Source organism: Podarcis melisellensis, assembly GCF_964234715.1.
Source record: "Podarcis melisellensis genome assembly, chromosome: 1".
In the NCBI taxonomy this organism is placed as follows: domain Eukaryota; kingdom Metazoa; phylum Chordata; class Lepidosauria; order Squamata; family Lacertidae; genus Podarcis; species Podarcis melisellensis.
In genome coordinates this window covers 63,667,788-63,688,815 of record NC_138528.1, presented here as the reverse complement: position 1 = coordinate 63,688,815, position 21,028 = coordinate 63,667,788, and the positions used below count along the sequence as shown (strand labels likewise).

At 41.5% G+C, this 21,028-nt stretch overlaps 1 protein-coding gene across 3 annotated transcripts in view; it reads right to left on the bottom strand.

The window, feature by feature from the left end:
* The window catches only part of ELP4 (elongator acetyltransferase complex subunit 4), a 168,095-nt gene that overhangs the window by 83,252 nt on the left and 63,815 nt on the right, over window positions 1-21,028 (bottom strand). For all 3 annotated transcript variants that reach the window (XM_081882973.1, XM_081882974.1, XM_081882972.1), the window contains exon 8: window positions 2,734-2,842. In XM_081882973.1, coding sequence (XP_081739099.1) covers window positions 2,734-2,842 — 109 coding nt within the window. The remainder of the gene's footprint in view (window positions 1-2,733; window positions 2,843-21,028) is intronic.

Sequence of the window (21,028 nt, the reverse complement as noted above, 5' to 3'; positions counted from 1 at the left end):
AATTTTAATCATGACATAAACCCAACATAAATTATTTTCTGCATGCAAGATGTTCATTGAGCTTGCAGGAATTTTGTAACAATACTGGGCACACTGCAAGCTCTGCATACTGTCAGATGGGTCTCAAGCTGATTTCTTTTGACAAGGATGCGGGATGGTTTCTGTGCAGCTTAATATAGTTTCTGGACAACCAAAGGGTCATTTTCCACAACAGAAAATGAGAAATATTTTACAAGACATCACAATTAAAGGTTACATTATATTTGTTTTAAATTTAAGGAATAAAGATAAAAAATACTAGGCAATTCAAATGGCATTTTTATCAAGCAGTCCTCGTTTTAAAAATGAACACTCTTTTCAACTGTGAAGTAAAATCAGATGTTTTTAGGGGAAATTAAGAAATAGCAATTGTTGCTGAATACACTATTATACAAGAGACCAAAACTTTAAAAAAATTAAACATATTTTAAACCCCTGAATGTTATAATTTGTATTTTTCTTAAATTACTGAAAGCTAGAATTATTTTTGTAGAACTTACTGCAAATGCAAACTTATTCCTTCAGACAATCTTAAACACATCAGACCCAATCTGTCTAAAGTTAGTGACAAATTCTCATTGAAACCAAGAGAAGTGATTCAGTTACTTTGGACTAAGTCTTACTGGTTTCAAGAAAACTCAGCTGTGCCCACCTTTAACTGGACTAGTGCCAATAGATGGAAGTAGACTACAATTATTCCAGTGAAACTGGGTTCCACAGTTCCAAGGTAGCAATTTGTGTGTGAATAGGGTCAATATATATGCAGCTAGAACATCTACTCTTGAAGAGGCAAGCTACTATTCAGTTTACTATTGCATATTTAGACTGAGAGCTAATTTCTTGGGATCACAACCAGTGCATTTCAAACTGGGGTGAGATCAATGTAAATATGATTAACCAAATCATATAAAACACATTTCTTGGCTAATGTTTCTGCACACTTCAAATGGTAGTGGTAAATCACTGCCCCAATTCTGTCTTTTGAGGGATGCCGCTTAAGAATGTTGTTGGTGTACCTAACCAGTTATCTATCTAGTAAAAGCTTTTGACATGAAAATAATAAGTAGAAATCAAACCACACCCATTGTTCAATGTTCTATTAAACATGCTTATGTTTCAAAACAAAGGAATTGTTATGCACAGTTTAACGCTAACACACAGTGCTTTAGAAACTAGTGCAGGAATAAAGTCCATATAAATGCAGCAAACAGAGAATGGCCTTCAGAAAGTGTGTGCATGCTAAAAGGAGTAAACTGTGATGCAAGTTCACAAGTTATCAATGTTTTGAAATTGTAAAAACAAATACTATTAAATTATAAAGCTACTAATGTAAAAGTCATAATTTTTAATGTACAAGCCTTTCCACTTTTGAGCAATATACTTCTTGACAAAGGATTTTTAGAAAGATAAATCCCTGAATGTTTTGCAGAAGTCTCAAAAAAGTTACAAATTAACTAAGCAGTGGAATAATTTATAGAAAAAATGATTTGTTATTGATTAAGAAAGAACACAAAATTTTAAACAAGAACACAAGCCCATTACAAAATATACGTGTTCGCTTACAGAGCTTCACAACTATTAAAAAGTAACAATAATGTAGGACTATTTGATTGAACCAATGCCACATGACCTATATAAGTAAAAAAATAAAATAAAGGCTTTTTTTCCAATAGCTTTTTCATTTCCGATACTCACTTTGTTACTTAAGGAAATGATTTCAAGAGATTTGTTTGTTACATAAAAAGTACAGCACTAATCAAGCTGAAGCAAATAAGTTGCCACTACTCCATCCAAGCTGCATTTTCTCATTTTATGCCGAAGAGCATTTACACATTCTTACAACATTTACAGCAGGATTCAAATAAGCAGCTCAGTCTTTGGACTGGAGGTTTCCATGGAACTACAGTAGTGTACAATAATAATAATGGTAATTTATGCACACTCAAAGCTCTGTTCTGGATTAGCTAAAACTGTTTGTCATTCAGTTTAGACTCTTAATAACGTTTAAACTCTCTGAAAGTGTGTTCCAAGAACTTGCACAAAAATCTGTACAAAAGGATCCAGACAAAAATGTTGTTAGACATTCTTGATGAAAATACATGAAAAGTTGACTGCAAGAAGTTTCTACAGCAAAACTGGTTTTCTATATAATTTAAATTGTACCATACACTTCTACTTTTCTGATTTTTAAAAACTTGTCGTAGTTAAATTCAAGAAAATTAATTGGCAATCTTTAGAAATAAAATTCTCCCTTTGTGCTGTATCATTTAGCCGTCTGTTCACCGAAATATATAACTGTTCTTCATGTTCTCTATTTAGAACTTGGCAGATCAAAACTATTGATTTCATGACAATTTCAGCTCACTGGTCAGACAATTGCCAAGCCTCCTCTGCATGTGAATTCCCCAAAGCCTGCCTGTTGAGATGTACATCTGATTGAGCCATGCCTTGGTAATACAGCTTGACAACATGCAAGGAGTTGCCATGTTTCCTTTGCAGCCTTAATGCACTTTAGTAAAAAAAATATGTCTAAATCAAGATTGGTTAGCAAGGTGAAACATTTAAGAGGCATATTCAAAAATGAAATCAAATGCTACTTTATGGCAGATATTCCAATTGCAGGGTAAACTGCTAAGTGCCCTAGAAGCACTTAGGGCACACTTTTTGCATTGCTAAGGAAAGGATGGAACTTACCATGGTAATCCTTGTATAATGGATTGGTTTCTCTCTCAGAGCCAATAAATGATTCAAGACCAACTACCGTATCTGACAAGTTTGTAACACGTTCCATAATTGCTTTATTCTGTAAAACATGGAAACAAAATGCACAACCTGTGATGAAAAAGATAATTAAGGTTCAAAGAGCAGCCCTTTATATTCTCAATGACAATTTGAAGGAAAAATAGGTCATCAATACCTAGAAATTATTGAAAATGTGAGAAGCATTACCTCTCCTCTGCCAGAGAATACAGTGTAATGTTTTCTAATGTAATTTTTATTATTAAAACTAGATTATAGTTTGAAGGAAGCGTTATGTATACATACATAAATCAATCAATCCAATCAAAGGCCTGGTTTGCACAATACACCAAGACAAAGCTTGGCTTGGCAAGATGGCACAATTGTAAAGGATTCTCAGAGAGAAACTCATAGCTGTTTTGCTCCTCTCACCAGTCTTTTCAGCAGCTACACCATTCTGAGCTGAGTCAAGGTTTGGCTTAAGGTGCCATGTGAACCAGGCTAAAGTTAAGCATTTTCAAGTTCTATTCATTTCTCCCCAGATGCTTTCCCCAGGGAGGTTCGGCTGGCACCTTCATTATACACCTTTAGGCGCCGGGTGAAAATGTTCCTCTTCAATCAGGCTTTTGGCTGATTAATATCTGATACGCTTTTGTGAGAGCGGGTGGGGGGTTATTGTTTTCTCTGTTCTTGTTTTTACCAGGTATTTTACACTGTATTTTTATACTGTATTTTTCTGTTGTGAACTAACTTGAGATCTGTGGATGTAGGGTGGCATACAAATTTAATTAACAAGCATGCAAGCAAATGTCGGTGGAAGACTTGAACATGAACACATATTGTACAGAAAAGAATACGTTTTGGTAGATTAACTGGGATACACAAAAGCTTATGACTCTTATATTTAAATATTCAAATGAATATTAATTTCCCATTTTGTAAACAATAAGTAATATTTCTTTCCCCCAACAGAACAAGGATAGTATGTGAGCAGAAGGAGGTTTTCATTCCTTCAGATCCACACACATGGAAAAGGATACTGCTGGGTGGAGCACATCTGGGATGAAGATCTTGATGCCACTATTATTTATTTATTTACAGGCCAGCCACCCCCATTTACATGGGGGTTACGTTCCGAGCCACTCCGTGCATCAGTAAAACTGCGTATATTTGAAACACTGTTAAAAAACCTGCAAACACCCTTTTCCACCATTCTGCCTCTTTTTGTGACATTCTTTGGTCACTTTTGGGGTTTACGCAATGCACATATTGAACATGCGTAAATGGGGGTGGGTTGTATTTACTCATTCATTCATTCATTCATTCATTCAACCACCCTTCATCCATAGATCTCAGGACAGTTCACATTACAAAAATACAAGATTTAAAAAATACAAAATACATAATAAAAACAAGAACAGAACCAAACCAATAACCCCCTCCCCCACAACACATTTAAAAGGGTATTTAAAAGGGCCTGGCTGAAGAGGAACGTTTTTGCTTGGTGCCTAAAGGTATATAATGAAGGCACCAGCCAAATCTCCCTGGGAAGAACATTCGACAAATGGGATGCTACTCTAGAAAAGGCCTCTTCTTGTGTTGCCATCTTCCAGACCTCTCATGGAAGGAGGCACATGAAGTAGGGCCCCACATGATGGTTGAGGGTCTGGGTAGGTTCATATGGAGAGAGGTATTGCAGTCCTTGAGGTGTTACCGTCCTGAGGTAACCTCCTAGGGAAGGGAAGGGTTGCAGTGGGATGTGGAAGTGTCTGAATCCAGGGACCTCCTTTCATGCTGCACCACCAAGAGCAGATTCCTCAAGCTACTGTTTCTGGTGGAGGTTAACAAGGACAGAAACCTGAGGAAGCTGCTGGTTTTGAGTTCAAAGCCCTAATGTCTTACAGTTCTCAGATTAATATGCAGATTGAAATGTTCTGCTTTGCAGGGGGGATGCCCAATAGGTTTTTATGATATATTTCAACTATGAGGGCTCACTTTAAAACTCTCCTTCTGTTACAGGTAGAAGGTTCAAGTGGTTAAAAAAAATCTGTTTTCTGGCTCCTGTAATTAATGTTCCAAAAGGGAATGCAAATATATATAATAATATGCTTCTAGGGGCATAATGATGTCCCATCTCTCCAAAGGACGTCCTCAAAAGTATCTTTAAAGTTAAATTTGCCCTTCATCTGAAGATCACAGGGTGGTTTACAATATGAAAACACAAAAATACATACTATAGCAACAGACAAAAACATTGCCCTCCCCCCAGCTTAGAAGGCTGTAGATTGTTTAATTAGGCAAAGGCAGGGAAGAAGAGGAATGTTTTTACCTGGTGACTAAAGATATGCAACAAAGGTGCCAGGCGAGCCTCCCTAAGACAACATTCCACAAGTGGGGAGCCACCACAGAAAAGGCCCTTTCTCATGTGCCACCCTCTGGACCTCTTGTAGAGGAGGCACAGAAAGAAGGGTCTCAGATGATGATCACACAAGAACAGGCCTTTTCTGTGGTGGCTCCCCACTTGTGGAATGCTCTCTTAGTTAGGTCTGCATTGGTTTGTATGGAAGAGGCGGTTCTTGAGGTACTGCGGTCCTGAGCTGTTTAAGGCTTTATAGGTCAAAGAGCCCAGAAACTAACAGTTCAAGAAGGGCACCACAGTTTAAGAAGGACACTGACAAACTGGAACGTGTCCAGAGGAGGGCAACCAAAATGGTCAAAGGCCTGGAAACGATGCCTTATGAGGAACGGCTAAGGGAGATGGGCATGTTTAGCCTGGAGAAGAGGAGGTTAAGGGGTGATATGATAGCCATGTTCAAATATATAAAAGGATGTCACATAGAGGAGGGAGAAAGGTTGTTTTCTGCTGCTCCAGAGAAGCGGACACGGAGCAATGGTTCCAAACTACAAGAAAGAAGATTCCACCTAAACATTAGGAAGAACTTCCTGACAGTAAGAGCTGTTCAACAGTGGAATTTGCTGCCAAGGAGTGTGGTGGAGTCTCCTTCTTTGGAGGTCTTTAAGCAGAGGCTTGACAACCATATGTCAGGAGTGCTCTGATGGTGTTTCCTGCTTGGCAGGGGGTTGGACTCGATGGCCCTTGTGGTCTCTTCCAACTCTATGATTCTATGATAATTGGCAGCCATTGCAAGTTAGGCCAGGATTTGTATTAAATACTCAATTTTTTCTTGTTCCAGTGAGCAATCTGGCCGCTGAATTCTGCACTGAATAAAATGGAATACTAAGATACCCTCCATAAATTTATCCAGCTCAAGTCTTGGACAGTTCCTTGTTCCTAGGACATTCCAAAAAGGCTTTCCTAAAACTTGGCAGTGCTAACAGAAGCTACTCTTTTCCAATCTTAATATGTAGCCATTTGCTCTTATAAGGCCAACAGTCAAATCCTCTATTGCAGGCCCCCCCTCCCCCGGTTAAGGTATTTTCAGAATGCAGTTGATAACCATAGAGGCCTCATTTTCTAAACTTAATAGTCTGTTTTTAAAAACAACTCCCCCTCTTTTTACGAGGTACTTTCTCCATTGCAACAACCACCTGAGTCCCTGTTCTTGATACTTACTAACTGAGCTAATTCTTCCTGAATAAGGACTGAACAAGGCCTTTCTATCCTGGTAAGAAATACAGTGGTACCTTGGGTTACAGACACTTTAGGTTACAGACTCCGCTAACCTGGAAGTAGTACCTCGGGTTAAGAACTTTACCTCAGGAAAAAAAATGTTGAAATATACATTTATTAAGAAACCAGAGGCCTTTCTTCTTGGAATAACAGGTTTAGAATTGCCCAAGAAAGATGTTAAATTATTTTTGTATGCCACAACGGCCGCTCAAATATTACTTGCTAAAATTGGAAAACACAAGAACTACCAACAATGGAAGATTGGCAGATGAAGATGATGAACTTTTTGGAGCTAGCTGACCTGACTGGAAGAATCTGCGACCAGAAAGAAGAGGAGTTTCAAGAGGACTGGAGGAAATTCAAGGACTATTTAAATAAATATTGTAATATAAAAAATTAGAAATTGCTTGAAAGAAACAAATAGGCCTAGGATTAAATTAAGTTATAATTAAATAAATGGGATTCAGAATGTTAAGAAAAGTGAATAAGATGGACTATAATTGGAAATTGTTTTAGTTTAATAATGATATTGGAAAGCTGTTACTTTTAGTTACAAGGAACTCAAAAGGGAGGGATTTGAGGAAGTCAACCAAGATGTTTAAAAGGTTGGATTTATGAAGAATTAAGTTTGTTATTATTGTCTATCTGTTTATTGTTCCCCCCCTCTTTCCCCCCCTCTTTCTTCTTTTTTCTTTTTTCTTTTCTGTTTTTGTGTATCATCTTGCTTTGTGGTTTGTGTTATCACGGTGGAAAATCTAATAAAAATTATTTAAAAAAAGAAAGAACTTTACCTCAGGATGAGAACAGAAGTCGTGCGCCGGTAGCAGTGGGAGACCCCATTAGCTAAAGTGGTACCTCAGGTTAAGAACGGTTGCAGGTTAAGAAAGGACCTCCAGAATGCATTAAATTCGTAACCAGAGGTACCACTGTACAGGAACAAATCTGCATTTGAGTAGCTTATACTTATGCTGTGATCAATTGATCAGAATAAAACTTGCTTTTCTCTCATTTCCAGTGACTGAGACATTGAGAATGATACAATACATACCCTCAAATACAGAACCAGATGTTTTTGAACTATACTAGTTAGGAAGCTGAGATTAAACAACAGTTTATTCGTTCAGATGCAATGAGAAACTGGTTTAAACTAGCCAGGATAGGAATAACAAAACTGGTATGCAAGGAGGGGAGGGATGACACTTGTTTTTTTTTTTTTTTTTTAAATATTTTTTATTAAGGATTTTCTTGTTTTACAGAAATGTAGTGCCTCGTATTTTTTTTTTCTTCTTCTTCCACGTAGCGTTTTTACAAATCTGTTTCATTTGTTGAGGCATTAGGGGGAGAAGAAAAAAGAAAGAAAAAAGAAAGGGGGTGGAGAGAGGGAAGATGGATGGGAGTGGGGTCGGGTGGCGGTGTTTCTATTATGCTTAATGTATGTAGAGTTTGGTGTCAGCGTGCTTGCGTTGTTCACTTGTGTTTCTTTGGTGGTGAGAGAGGTTGGGGTTGGCCTAGGGTGTGATTGTTTGCTTGTGATTGGCTGTGGTGATCTTTGTTTTCGTGTGTGAGTGAGGTGGGTGGGTGTTTTGGATCAGGTTAGCCATATTGATTTGTATGCTGTTGGTGGATTATTGTCATTGTCCTGTTGGGCTGTGTATGTGATAAAGGGGAGCCATACCGGGGTGAAGGCGTCTTCTTCTGTTTGTCCCCGTGTCAGTTTCAGTTTATTAGTTAATTTTTCTAGTAGGGCTGTTTCCCATACTATTTGGAACCATTGGTCCATGCTTACTCCTGACAGGTCTCTCCAGTGTCTGGTTATGATGTTTCTGGCTGCTGAGAGCAGGTGGGTTATGAGTTCTTTGTGGTGTAAATGGGCATTGTTGTCTTGGAAGATGTTTAGTAGGGCCAATTCTGGGGTGATGTCTATTACTTGCTTAGTTATTTTACATATTTCTTGTATGGCTGTTGTCCAGAATAGTTGAATTTTGGGACACTCCCACCACATGTGGAGGTATGTGCCTGTGGAGGTGCACCCTCTCCAGCATTTTGGTGAGGTTCCTGGGTGTATTAGCGCTAGTTTCCTTGGTGTTAGGTACCACCTGTAGGTGAGTTTCAGTGTGAGTTCTTTTCTTTTCGTTGATATGGATTTAAAGGGGGGTTTAGACCACATTCTGGTCCATTGAGTGGGGTTAATCTCATAGCCTATGTCATTCTCCCATTGTTTTTTGATTGCGTCTAGGGGATTTGCGGGATTTTGGAGTAGTATTTTGTATATTGCGGATACCGTCCCTTTACCGTTTCCCTTTGTTGTTAGGAGGAGGTTTTCGAAGGTTGTCAGGGGCCTAGTTGCTGCTGATTTTACTGTTGGGTTGTTTAAGAGGGCATGTAGTTGGTGTTGTGTTAACCAGGTCATTTGGGTGTCTTCTAGTTTGTCTTGTATTTCTTGTGTTGACAAGGGTTTGTTATTTTTATAAAAGTCTATTAGGCGATATAAGCCTTTGGTTCGCCAGGTTTTTGTCTGGAGGTTTTGTGCTGCATGGTAGAATAATGGGTGGTGCGCCAGGGGGATTAGTGGGGATGGGCTTGGGGATAGTTTGCCTATTTGTGTTTTCCATGCTTTGAGCATGGTCTGTGTGTACCTGTTAAGCGTTGTGGGAATTTTCTTTAGTTTGTTTGGGAGGAGTGGGTATGTTGTGGTGCAGGTGTTTTCAATTGTGTCCCTCTCTAGGTGTACCCATTGTTTTGTCTCATCTTCTAGTATATATGGGATTATATGGCGTATTTGGTTGGCATTGTAATATGCTTCTATGTTGGGGATTCCCCATCCTCCTTCTGAGGTGGGGAGGTGCAGGTATTTGGAGCTTATTCTTGGTTTTTTATGTGAGAAGATGAAAGAGTGTAGTTTTCTCTGCCAACTGCGAAGTTGGGTTGAGGGGATCCAGATTGGGAGGGTTTGGAATAGGTAGGTTAGTTTTGGGAGTGTGATCATTTTGATCATGGCTATTTTGTCTGAGAGAGTGAAATTCATGTTATTCCATCTCTTTAGGTCTTTGTTAATTTGTCGCCACAGGGGCTTGTAGTTGTGGAGGTACAATTTATTGAGGTTTCTGGTTATTTGTACCCCTAGGTATCTGAACTTGGTGTGGCAAAGTTTTATTTTGGTGACCTTCGTGAGCTCTTTTTGGGTGTGAGGAGGGGTGTTAAAGCACATAGCTTCTGACTTTGTAAAATTTACCTGTAGGCCCGACACCATTGCAAATGTGTTGAGTTCTCTGATTAGGGAGGTTGCTGTGCTTATGGGGTCTGGTGTTGTGACCATTAGGTCATCTGCAAAGAGCCCTAATTTATAGGTTCTGCCTTTTATTTCCACTCCCTTGATGTCTGTGGCTGCTCGGATGCGGATTGCTAAGGGTTCCAGAGCCAGGATAAATAAGAAGGGAGACAGTGGGCATCCTTGTTTCGTGCCTCTTTGGATAGCTATAGTATTAGAATCCATATTATTAGTTCTGCATTTTGCTGAGGCTTGGGAGTATATTTGTTTGAGGATTTGTAGGAAGTTGGGGCCAAATTTCATGTTAGTTAGTACTGCTAATATGTATTTCCACTCCAAGCAGTCAAAGGCTTTGAGGATGTCTAGGGACATAATTGTCAATGGGAGTTTGGTTGCCTTGCTGTGTTCGATCAGGTTCAGTAGTTTCCTGATGGGGTCTGTTATATTGCGGCCAGGGACAAAGCCAGTCTGGTCTGGGGCTATTAATTTGTGTAGGAAGGTTTTTAGGCGGTTGGCCAAGATTGATGTGAATATCTTGTAGTCTTGGTTTATTAATGAGATTGGGCGGTATGATTCTACTTTGAGGCTATCTTTTAGTGGTTTGGGGATGGAGACTATTTTGGAGTGGGTCCAGGTTTTGGGGATGGGGCCCCCTTTTATGATGTCGTTGAATAGGCGGGTCATGTAGGGCATCAAGGGTTCTTTGAATTTCCTATAGAATTCTGCTGTGAAGCCATCTGGGCCTGGGGCTTTGTGTGGTTTCAGGTTTTTGAGGACCGCATCTATTTCCTCTGGGGTGATAGGGCTGTCCATGAATTCCTGTTCCTCATCAGTTAGGGTAGGCATGGTCAGTCCTGCTAGGAATGTTCTGATTTCCTTCTCTGGTGGGTTATGGGAGGTGTATAGGTTGGAGTAGAATTCTGCAAATTCTGAGGTTATTTCTTTGGGGGAGAATGTTATGTTGCCGTCTTTTTTGGTGATGCAGTGTATTCTTGTTTTGAGTGCTTTTTTCCTACATCTATTTGCTAGTAATCTGGAGTTTTTCCCTCCATATTCATAGAAACGTTGTTTAGAGTATAGAATGTTGATCATTGTTTTGTTAATTTCTAGGGAGTCTAGTTCTCTCCTTTTTTGTTCTATAAGTTTGAGGAGTTTTTTAGATCCTGTTTGTTTATAGCGTGATGAGAGGGCTGTGATGTCTTGTTCTATTTTGCTAATTTTTGAGGAGGTTTGTTTTTTAAGGAATGTTTTCTCTTTTATGCAAGCTCCTCTGGTGACCGCTTTCATTGCGTCCCATAGGAGGGGGGTTGTTATATTGTTTACATCGTTTTCCTTGAAGTAGTTTTGGAGGGTTTTTGTGAGACTCTCTCTAATTTGTTTGTTTGTAGTTAGGATGGGACTGAAGGACCATGAAGGGGTGGTTTGTGTTCCTTCTCCTATTTTAACAATGACTTCTACTGGGGCGTGATCTGTGATTTTAATGTTACCTATGTTTGTTGATTCTACTGAGGGGATCAGACCCTGTGTGAGTAGAATGCTGTCCAGTCTGGACACTGTATCATGGCGTCCCAATTGGAATGTATGGCTGATGTCTCCCGGGTTTTGCTCACCCCAAATGTCGTAGAGACCCCTGTTTTTTAGCATTTTTAGTAACTTGTAAGAGTTCCTAGTTGTTGGGGGTTTCCTTCGGAGGAAGGTTGCCCATGGGGTTGTGGGGTGGATATCTTTCAGGGATAAACCTTTCATATTTAGGTTGAGGTCCCCTCCTAGGATTGCTTCCCCTTCAGAGAAGGAGAGGAATTTGTTTAGTATCTTCTGGAAGAATTCTAATTGTTTCGTGTTTGGGGCATATATGGAGCCGATTGTCAGTTTGATTTTGCCATCTAGTGTCCCTTTAGCAAAAATGAATCTGCCTTTTTTGTCCTTGAGGACTGTTGTGGCAGTGAAGTTCAGGTCTCTACTGAGTATTATGGCTACACCACGAGCTTTCCCTGAGCCTTGTGCGACCCACTGTTGATTGAAGCGGGGGTCGCTCAGGAGTTTGCTGCCTTTGGGTGGGTTGTGTATTTCTTGTAGGAAGGTGATGTGTGGTTTCATGGTGTTTATGTATGAGGTGATGCGTTTTCTTTTGATGGGGTTTCCCAGCCCCCTCACGTTTAATGTAATTGCTTTTAGGCTAGCCATCTTGCTTATCTATTATGTGGGGCGATTCCCTGCCAACCCGTTCGGGTTGTCTTGTGTCTCTCTCTTCGCGTTGTTTAAAGAACCAGTGGGGTTGCGCTGACCTAGGGTGTGGAGGGTGGGGGGCTAGTGGGATTAGAGTGAGATTTGGGTTAAAGAGTAGGGGGTAAGTTGTAGGGAGTTTCCTATATGTAGTCATATAGGCGTTTGTTTGGGGTATTTTGGGCCATCTGGCATTTAGCCGGTTGGTCCTAGGTCTCAGCTGGTGTGGAAGGCCATGTTCAAGGACAGGCCATCCCCCCTGTTGTTTGCGATGGGGGGTGATCAGCGAGACAGTGTGAAGTGACTTTGTAACGTCGCTATCAGGTATAAGGTTCGTAAGCAATGTTGCCAATGTTATGAGCAACATTGTTGGTGTGTTGGGGTGGGGATGTGGGTGCTGGTACGCTCTGGTGCCACCATATTGCTGGTTGGGTATCAGATTTTAGCCTGATTGTGGGTTGTGTTATTAAGGTTGGAGTTGTTTTTCCTTAGTATGGAGTATGAGGATGTTGAAGGTGTGGGTGATGGGGAATGTGGTTGAGGTCGTCTGGACTGGTGTTGGGGTGGGGGTTTCTGTGGGGGTGCGGGGCTGGGGGGATGTTGATGGTGTTAACTAAATCTATGTTTTGGGGGGGGAAAGAGGGGGGAAAGGGGGGGGAGAAATCACCAGTCCTTCGGTTTGTGGTTTTTTCCTGGTTGCTTCATTCAGCTGCGGTTGTTGTTGTTATTGTAGGGTTGTCCATCTACGATGAATTGGTTTGGTTAATCTTGGTCTGGTTTCTGGTGTCGTATGGCCGGCGGGACGGTTCTGAGCATGATGTTTGCCTGTATTGGTTTGCGTTGTTCTGCCGCCTCTGTTGATTCTTTTTCCTCTGTACCGTCGTCCAGTTGTTTGCTGTTGTTTCCTCCTGGTTGGGGCTGTCATTTGGTGGGTTTGTCGGTTGCCATTCCGGTGGGAGGTCGAGTTCAAGGTTCTTTAGTAGTTGCAGGGCCTCAGGTATGTTGGTAGCCATGTGTTGTGTTGTATTGGTTGTTGCAATGAGGCGGAAGGGGAAGCCCCATCGGTATTTGATCCCTGCTTGTTGGAGACGCTGGGTGCATGGGCGCAGGCTTTTCCTCCGGTTTAGGGTATCCTGAGATAGGTCTTGTAGGGCCAGAATGGGGGTTTCTCCGTATCGAAGGTTGCTTGAGTTTCTGAGGTGGTGCCATATCTCTTCCTTCTTTTTGTAGCGTGTGAAGCATACAATGATGTCTCTTGGGGGGGCGCTGGGTTTTGGCATAGGTTTTAGGGCTCTGTGTGCCCTCTCCAAGTCATCCGCCTCGAGTTTCAGGCTTGGGATTGTGTTTTTCAGCCAGCGTATAATTAGGTCTGCTGGGCTTTTCTCCTCTGTTTTTTCAGGAAAGTTGCGGAAGCGGATGTTACAACGTCTATTGCGATCTTCAAGGTCAGCTTGTTTAATTTTCATCTCTCTGTGTTCTGCTTCCATTTGGTTTACCAGTTCGTCCAGTTTCTTGTTCACACGTGCGTTCTCCTCCCGGTATTGCTCTATTATTTTTTCTTGCATTTGGTTTTTGTTCTCTAGAGCTTCCACTTTGGAGGTTAGATTGTTGATTAGTACCTGCATGGGAGCCATTGTGGCCTTCAGTGTTTCTTCTAATCTTGCTTCCATTTCCCTCAGATCTCGTTTCGTTATTGGGTGGTCATCATCTTGAAGGGGAGTTGCCATCTTAGCATTGTTTGCCATCTCCCTGGTTGGTGTCATCTCGGTCTCCTTGATAGTTTTGGTTTGAGGTTGGCTTGGCGTCCACTTGGGGTAGGGCGTGTGGTGGTTAGGAGTTGTGGCAGTGGTGATTCCTGGGTATTGTTGGGTTGTTGAGCTGATCAGGCTTTGTTGGCTGGTGGCTTTTACAGAGCGTTTGGATTAGGTGGTCATTTGTGTCACTTCTAGCCTGTGTTTTAAGAACTTCTCTTGGGTTTTCTGTAGTTGCCTCAGCGATGCCGCCGAGGCTGGGGGGGAGGGCAGGTAAGCAGAGATGGGTACACTAACGGACAGACAGTTCATATAAAGGGAGGGGGGTTAGCAGGTAGAGATGCAAGAGATTAGAGGGGTGGGGCCAGGGGAAATATGTGTTTAGGAGGGGGTTGTATATATCCAAAAGGGGTACTGGGGTCCAGTTAAGGTGGGAATTGGGGTTGGGAGTGCGCTTAGAAACAGAGACAGACAAATAGGCTATATGTAAAGGGTGGAGGGAGAAAAGGGAAGAAGAGGAGGAAGAAGAAGAAGGAGAAGAAGAAGAAGAAGAAGAAGAAGAAGAAGAAGAAGCAGAAGAAGCAGAAGAAGCAGAAGAAAGAAAGAAAGAAAGAAAGAAAGAAAGAAAGAAAGAAAGAAAGAAAGGGGGAGGCGGGGGAAGAGAGGGGAGATTGGAGTAAGAGAGGAGGGAGGGAGAGAGAGAGAGAGAGAGAGAGAGAGAGAGAGAGAGAGAGAGAGAGAGAGAGAGGGGAGAGATAGTACAGTAATATCAGTGGTATTAGATTGCAGCAGTAGTTCCTTTAGGGGAAGGGGGGATGGAGAGAGGGAGGAGGGAGAGTAAAGGAGAGGAGGAGGCGGAGGGGTGGGAGAGGGAAGGAGAAGAAAAGAGAGGGGGAGAGGGGAGGAGGGAGGGAGGGAGGGAGAGCTGCTGCAATGGTATGGGGGAAAGTCTTATTTTAAAAGAGGGGGTGGGGGGAAGGGCTCCCCTCTCATAAACAAACTGACAGACAGGCTAAAACGGGGGGGGGGGGTTGATTTTTTTTTTAAAAAAAATACAAGGGATAGAAAGCAAAATTGGGGATGAAAAATGAAAGGTGGGATAAAGGGAAAAAATGAGGAGTGGTGAAGAGAGAGAGGGGAGAGAAAAAAGGGAGAGAAAAATAAAAGGGGGGAGTTGAGGGGGGGAGTATCAATAACAATAACAGTGATGTAGAGGAAATTTTTGTTTTAAAAGAGAGTGGTGGTTGTAGCTGGGGGTGAAAGATTTCCCCCTCAAGAACAAGCCAACAAATAGAAAAGAAAGGGCTTTAAAAAGAGGGGGGGGGGGAATGTGTGTGTGTGTTGTTGTTGTTTTTAAAAATAAAAAATAAAGAATAAAAATAAATAATACTATTTCCCCCTAATTATTGTTCTTATTTTTTGTTTGTAAAAAAGTAATTAAAATTGTACGGGTAAAAGATAAAAATGAGAATTAAAGGTAAAAAAAAGAAAAAGAAAGGGGGGGTTGTCTTTAGATAGATAGGTAGATAGATAGAGCTTTTTATTTAAAAATAAAAATAAAAATGAGTAAGGTATAGGTAAAAGAGAGTGGAAAGTCTGGGGGCGAAGTGGCAGTCCCAGGAAACGGCCTGTGATGGTTCAGGGCTGTTTTCTGGGTACTGCCATTTTAATTCTTAAGAGGGGAGTTTGAGGTGAAAATAAAATGAGGTTTAAATTGAGGGGGTGTGTGTGTGGAAAAGTGTGTCTTTAAATAGTGTGTAGAAAAGATAGAAATGAAAATAAAGATTCAATTAAAGGGTGGCTGCAGCAGCAGTGGCCCCTCTTTTAAAAAGAAAAATGATAAAAGTAGGTATATGGGGGGGAATAAAAAAGTATTTCTTTTTTTTTTAAAAAAAAAAGGGGGGGAAGGGGTAGGGGTAGGAAGGGGTTAAAAAAAGGGATTTTGTTTGTTTTTAGAAAAAAGGAGAGAAAAAAGGGGGTAGTTTCTTCCTTTTTGCGATTTCCTTTGTCATGCGGCTTTGCATGGAGAGGTAGGCTCCGGTCGGCTCAGGTCGGCTCAGCCACGTGTTTTCGCAGCGTCTTTTGCCTTCCCGTGTTCACCTACCTCCCCTCTTCTTTGTCGGCAGAGATGGGGGCATCAGCGGTAAATTTAGGGCTCCTTTTTCTTTCTTTCTTTCTTTCTTTCTTTCTTTCTTTCTTTCTTTCTTTCTTTCTTTCTTTCTTCTTCTTTCCCTCTTTTCTTTTTCTCCCTCTCTGCGTTGGCTCCACTGTTCCTGGGTTTGGAGCTCCTCTCGGCTGTTGGGGGGGGGTCGGGTGCCTTTCCGGCTCAATCAAGGTCGTCGACACTTGTTTGTAGCTTAATAAACTATGATTTGTTAATCAGGCCAGTATTACTACATCCAAACTAACCCTACATGTAATGATACTAAACACTGATATCTACTAAAATCCAAACAAACTATTATTATTCTTTATTAGTAAATTTTTATATATTCTTTATTGTTAATTATTGTCGTTATTATTGTTATTATTAAACTAGACCCAACCAGGCTATCAGATGAGTTTGACTTTGAAAGGCGCAGAGGTGCTTGGCTGTAGACAGAGCTCTGAGTTCTGAAATTCTGTGAGCTGAAATGATGGCCACTACAAATGAGACCTTGAAGGAGACCTCCCCTTGTGGTTCAAAGGGAGACTTCTGTAAAAGTGATAGGACCTTGTAGAGGTTCCTGGATGGGAATCTGTGGCTGGTCAGGGAACAATTTAGAGTTGCCTCTCTAAGGAATCGTTTCAAGAGTGGATGGGATGAGAGGGGGGCAGTGGATGGTTATGGCAGGATAGAAGAGAGAGCTACTGCTTGCCATTTGAGGGTATTTGAGTGAAGGCCTTTGCCAAGGCCATCCTTAGAAAGGAAAGGATAGTGGAAAGCTTCCACTTTCTTGGAGAAGCATATTGTGGTTGCACACCAGAGCTGAAAGGTTTCCCAGGCGGATTGGTACTAGTGGATGGTGGAGGGCCTCCTGGAGTGTAGGAGTGTAGCAATGACATCTGTAGGTAAGTCCAGCTTGGTAAAGAGTCATCATTCAAACTCCACGCAGTCAGCTGGAGCCAGTTGGGCTCCAGATAAAGAACTGGGTCCTGAGTCAGGAGATTTGTGAGGTAAGTACCAGGGAGGGGAGACTGCCAGGTGGAGTATTTGAGGGAACCAATAACAACAAGACCAGAATGGTGTGATGAAGAGCTCTTCTCTGATCTTCTGGAGGACCCTCAAAATAATGGGAAGTGGAGGGAAGAAAAGACCTGGTGGCCATGGGAAGAGCGGGGCAATCTGGTAAAGAACCGTGGGAGCTGATGATTCTAGTCTGAGGCAAACTTGGCATTGGCTGAACTTTGACAGAAGCTGATGGAAAACTGCCAAATGCAGTTGCCATTTTGCGTGGTCCATTTTCCTGCATTCTCGGCCAGTCTCCTTGCATCTTCAGGAGCCTGGAGATGTGCTTGGCTGTGGCTGACTGGATTTTGTGTTCTGTCCAGCTGAGGAAGAGGCATACTTCTGCCTGAAGCTTCCAAAATTGGGTGCCTCCTTATCTGTTGGTGCTAGATTTCACTATGATGGAATCTGTGATGGATTAGGATGTTGCTGAGTTTGATAGACAAAGAGTTTCCATTTTGAATTTTGGTTCAGAAATTTTAGGTCCAGAATGGCTCTCCAAGAGACATAGTCTTTTTGGAGTACCACGAAGAAGATTGAATAGATGCTGAAGAAGCATTTCTCTGTAGAGACTGGTTCTAGTGCCACTGATTGTACTTATATATGCCCTTTCACTTGAAGAAAGAGCTACAAGGCAGCTAATGTAGTGTTGAATTCTGTGAACTGTGAATGGGAAGAAGCTGGTAGAGGATCATTTTTCTAGCCAGCTTTGGCTAGACTTCTCCTAAAAGCTAAGCATGTGTGTCGCTTCCTTGCCTATCTTCTCCAGAGGGAGAAGAGAATGAGTGTTAGGGGTTGGGGGAGAGACGAAGTAATTTTGTGTTTGTGGTCCAGTAAAGGGGAGAAAGTAGTGGGCTTTCCAGCGAGTAAAACACAGCCAGAGTCTCTCCTGGGTCAGATTTCCACAATCTGGAAGTAGTCACACTGAAGCTTTTATTTATTTATTTATTTTACTGCAGAGCATAGTGAATCTATGCCTCTCCAGATAATGCCGAATTAACTCTTAGTATCCATGATTACTGGCTATTGCAGGCTGGAGCTGATGGGAGTTGGAGTCCAACAGCTTCTAGAAGGCAATAAATTCCCCAGAACTGCTTTAGCACTGACACATGCCAGACAAAGGTAATACAAGGTTTACTTAGTCCTCTATGTATCATAGTACAGTATCAAACCATTTAGGCCTAAGATAATCAGTATCAGTAAATGAGTCTGGGTACAGACTGGTAGCCAGTACAATTTTAACAATAAAGGCAGAGTCTCATGTTCCAGGAAGATGAGCCCATTCAGAACATGAGCAGCAGTATTTTCTGAGAGGAATTCAAGAATAGTTCCACAAAGAACAGTACAAACTTGTCTCTAAACTAAAAAATAAATAAATTCCAAATGCTGCAACCTTTTCTTACAGGAGAGTTGCTCCACCCCTTTTGGTTGCTCTTTCATGAACCTTTTCCAACTCAACAATATCCTTTTTGAAGTGAGGTGACCAGAACTGTACACAGTATTCCAAATGCAGTTGCATCATAGATTACCAGCAACAGGCAACATAACAGATATACAAAGACAGGGATAATATCCCGATGCTCAGTTTTGTCCCCATGTCTACCCTGGCAACACTACTGCAGAACCGAATGTCACTCACAGTATCTGGTGTTCATTCACTTGATCAGCTTTTGCCTGGGCGATATATCGCTGAGGACTACACTCAGTGGCACTGTATATTGTTGGTGAAAATGCCACCACTTCTGAGTCCCTCTGCTAGTAGCGGCCGCTAGAGTTCCTTCTTCCAGCGGTACTGCTAGCAGAGGGACTCAGGAGCAGCGGCAATATATCGCTGAGTGAAACTGCCCTCATACGATGCAGACAGAGAAACAAGCTGTATCAGCGAGGCGCCGATGCACCTTGTTCCTCCCTCTGCATGTTTAAACTGCTCGAATGAGGAGTGTGCAGCTGCCCTTACCACAGCCTAGCAGTTAAATGAGCCCCTAGCTCAGTGCTGGCTCCTGTGAGCTGGTGCGCTGGGGGGAGGGGCTCCCTGAAACTGCTCAGCTGAGGCGAGTGTGGTTGGAGCTCCCCACTTCGAGCAGTTAAAGGAGCCCTGATGCTCTGCCCGCTCTCGTGTGAGCGGCAGGAGTGCCAGGCGCTGTCTCAGCTGGGGAGCGGGAATCCTCCTGCTCCTCAGCTGAGCTGCGCAGACAAGCTGTGGTGTCCCAGCGCCTGGGTGAAACAGCCTTAGTTCCTGACGTGAGATCTGGGGCAGTTTCCCCAAGGGCCTCACGGGCAGAGGTCAATGCAGCTTGTTTTTTCAACATTGCAGTATATTGCCAAACGGCAATGTTTGGCTGGTGATACAAAGTGATGTTGAAAAGCTGGTATCACCCAACCCTAGCTTCCAACATTATGCAGGCCACTATCTGCATTCTACAGAGGACAACTAGGTCAGTCTTCTGGCATCAGAAATGGCAATATCCAGAAACCAGTGGGAACATATTTCTGTAACTGATCTTAAAAAGGTCATCCTCGAACAAAGGAATTTCAAAGAAAGACTGCAACATGAAACTGCTGAATTGCAAATCATATAGACTGAACTGAGACAAAGGTTTTTTTTTAAAAAAATTGCACCACATGTGCCAATGCCAGGATATCTGTGTTATCAACAGTAACTGTTTATTGTGAATAGTTACTGTTGATTTATCCCTGTTATTTATCCCTGTTCATACCGTCTGCATTTCATTTCTTTTTTACTTCACTGGCTACAATCCTCCCCCAACACATGATAACCCTTCATGTATCTGATGAAGAGGGCAATAGTTCTGAATTGTAATTTGGTCCAGGTACAATTTGATCGATGGAGGCAATAATAGATTAAGAAAAACAGCAAGCACACTAACTTTTGGAGTAAAACTACTAATAAATGCAACATACTACACAGTCAGGGTTACAAAACATAGTAACAGGATAGAATAAGCTGTTTTGTCATCTTAAAGATACAGAAAATTGCACATAACAATCAAGTCATTTGCCTGAGGCTATGTAAGCAAAATATAGGACAAAAATTTGGTTTCTCTATTCCATGTGTGCCGTCTTCTTAAATTATATGTAGGTCATATGATTTAAATATTGTGCATAGACCTCAGTATTTGAATAGGCCAAGGAAGGGAAACCTTTAGGTTTATTAGGGACCGGGGCGATTTTTGGGAAAAGTCAGTCCAATACAAAAAGGAATGGGTTCTACTTTAATCAAAAATGGAATCAGATTGCTACTACTGAGCTATGAAAATTTATATTCCAATATGAACAAATGTTCATCCAATCAGTGTTATTGCTTCCAGCTTTGTCTGCAACATATTTTTTTTTACATATATAATAAAGAAGGATGGATATGAGAATCCTATTGCTTTCAACAGAACTCTCTTCCAAGAAAACATCCTTAGCACTGATATTTAATTTATACTACAGACAAGACACTTGAGTAAGAGAAGGTTGGATACCTGTGTCAGTTGTCTGAAAAATGTAGCATATTTTGAACAGGTTTTTTCTGTAGTCAAGGTAGAATAGAAATACTGCTTTACTAGTTATAATTTTAATTTTTTATGCATTTCAAAGACAGAAATAATATTAGAGGCAGAATGACTTTGGGAAATCTGAATTCTTGTTAGAAACCAAGTACCTCTTTCTGATTCAGTTTAAATATAAGAAATGTGCTGCATTTGAAATAGCTATATATCTCTGCTGCTTCCTCAAAGGAGGGAATTAAGTAATTCATAGAGGACCAAACAGCGACTTGCCTACATATGCAATCACCAACAAGCAAATATCAAGCAGAGCATCCATCTGATGTTTGTAATCAAATGGTAGGTTAAAGATACTGAATTTTACAATCAGTTTACACTAATCCCTTATTGAGTATAAAATTATAGCCTGTCATCAGGAACAGGCTGCCAAAGCTAGGTCCAGATGGGAGACTGGCTGGGAAAAAAGATGAAATAGGTGGGGAAATGATGGGAATCTGACAGAAGACATGACTGCTCCCTCTGCTGGCAAGGCCCTCATCTGCTTTAATTTTTAACTAATGACTAGTTTTCCTTTAAATATTAATGATGCAGCCAATAAATAATGCAAAGTGTTCCTTCTTCGGTCTGTTGCTGTGTGTTTTCACATTTCTGAACTCA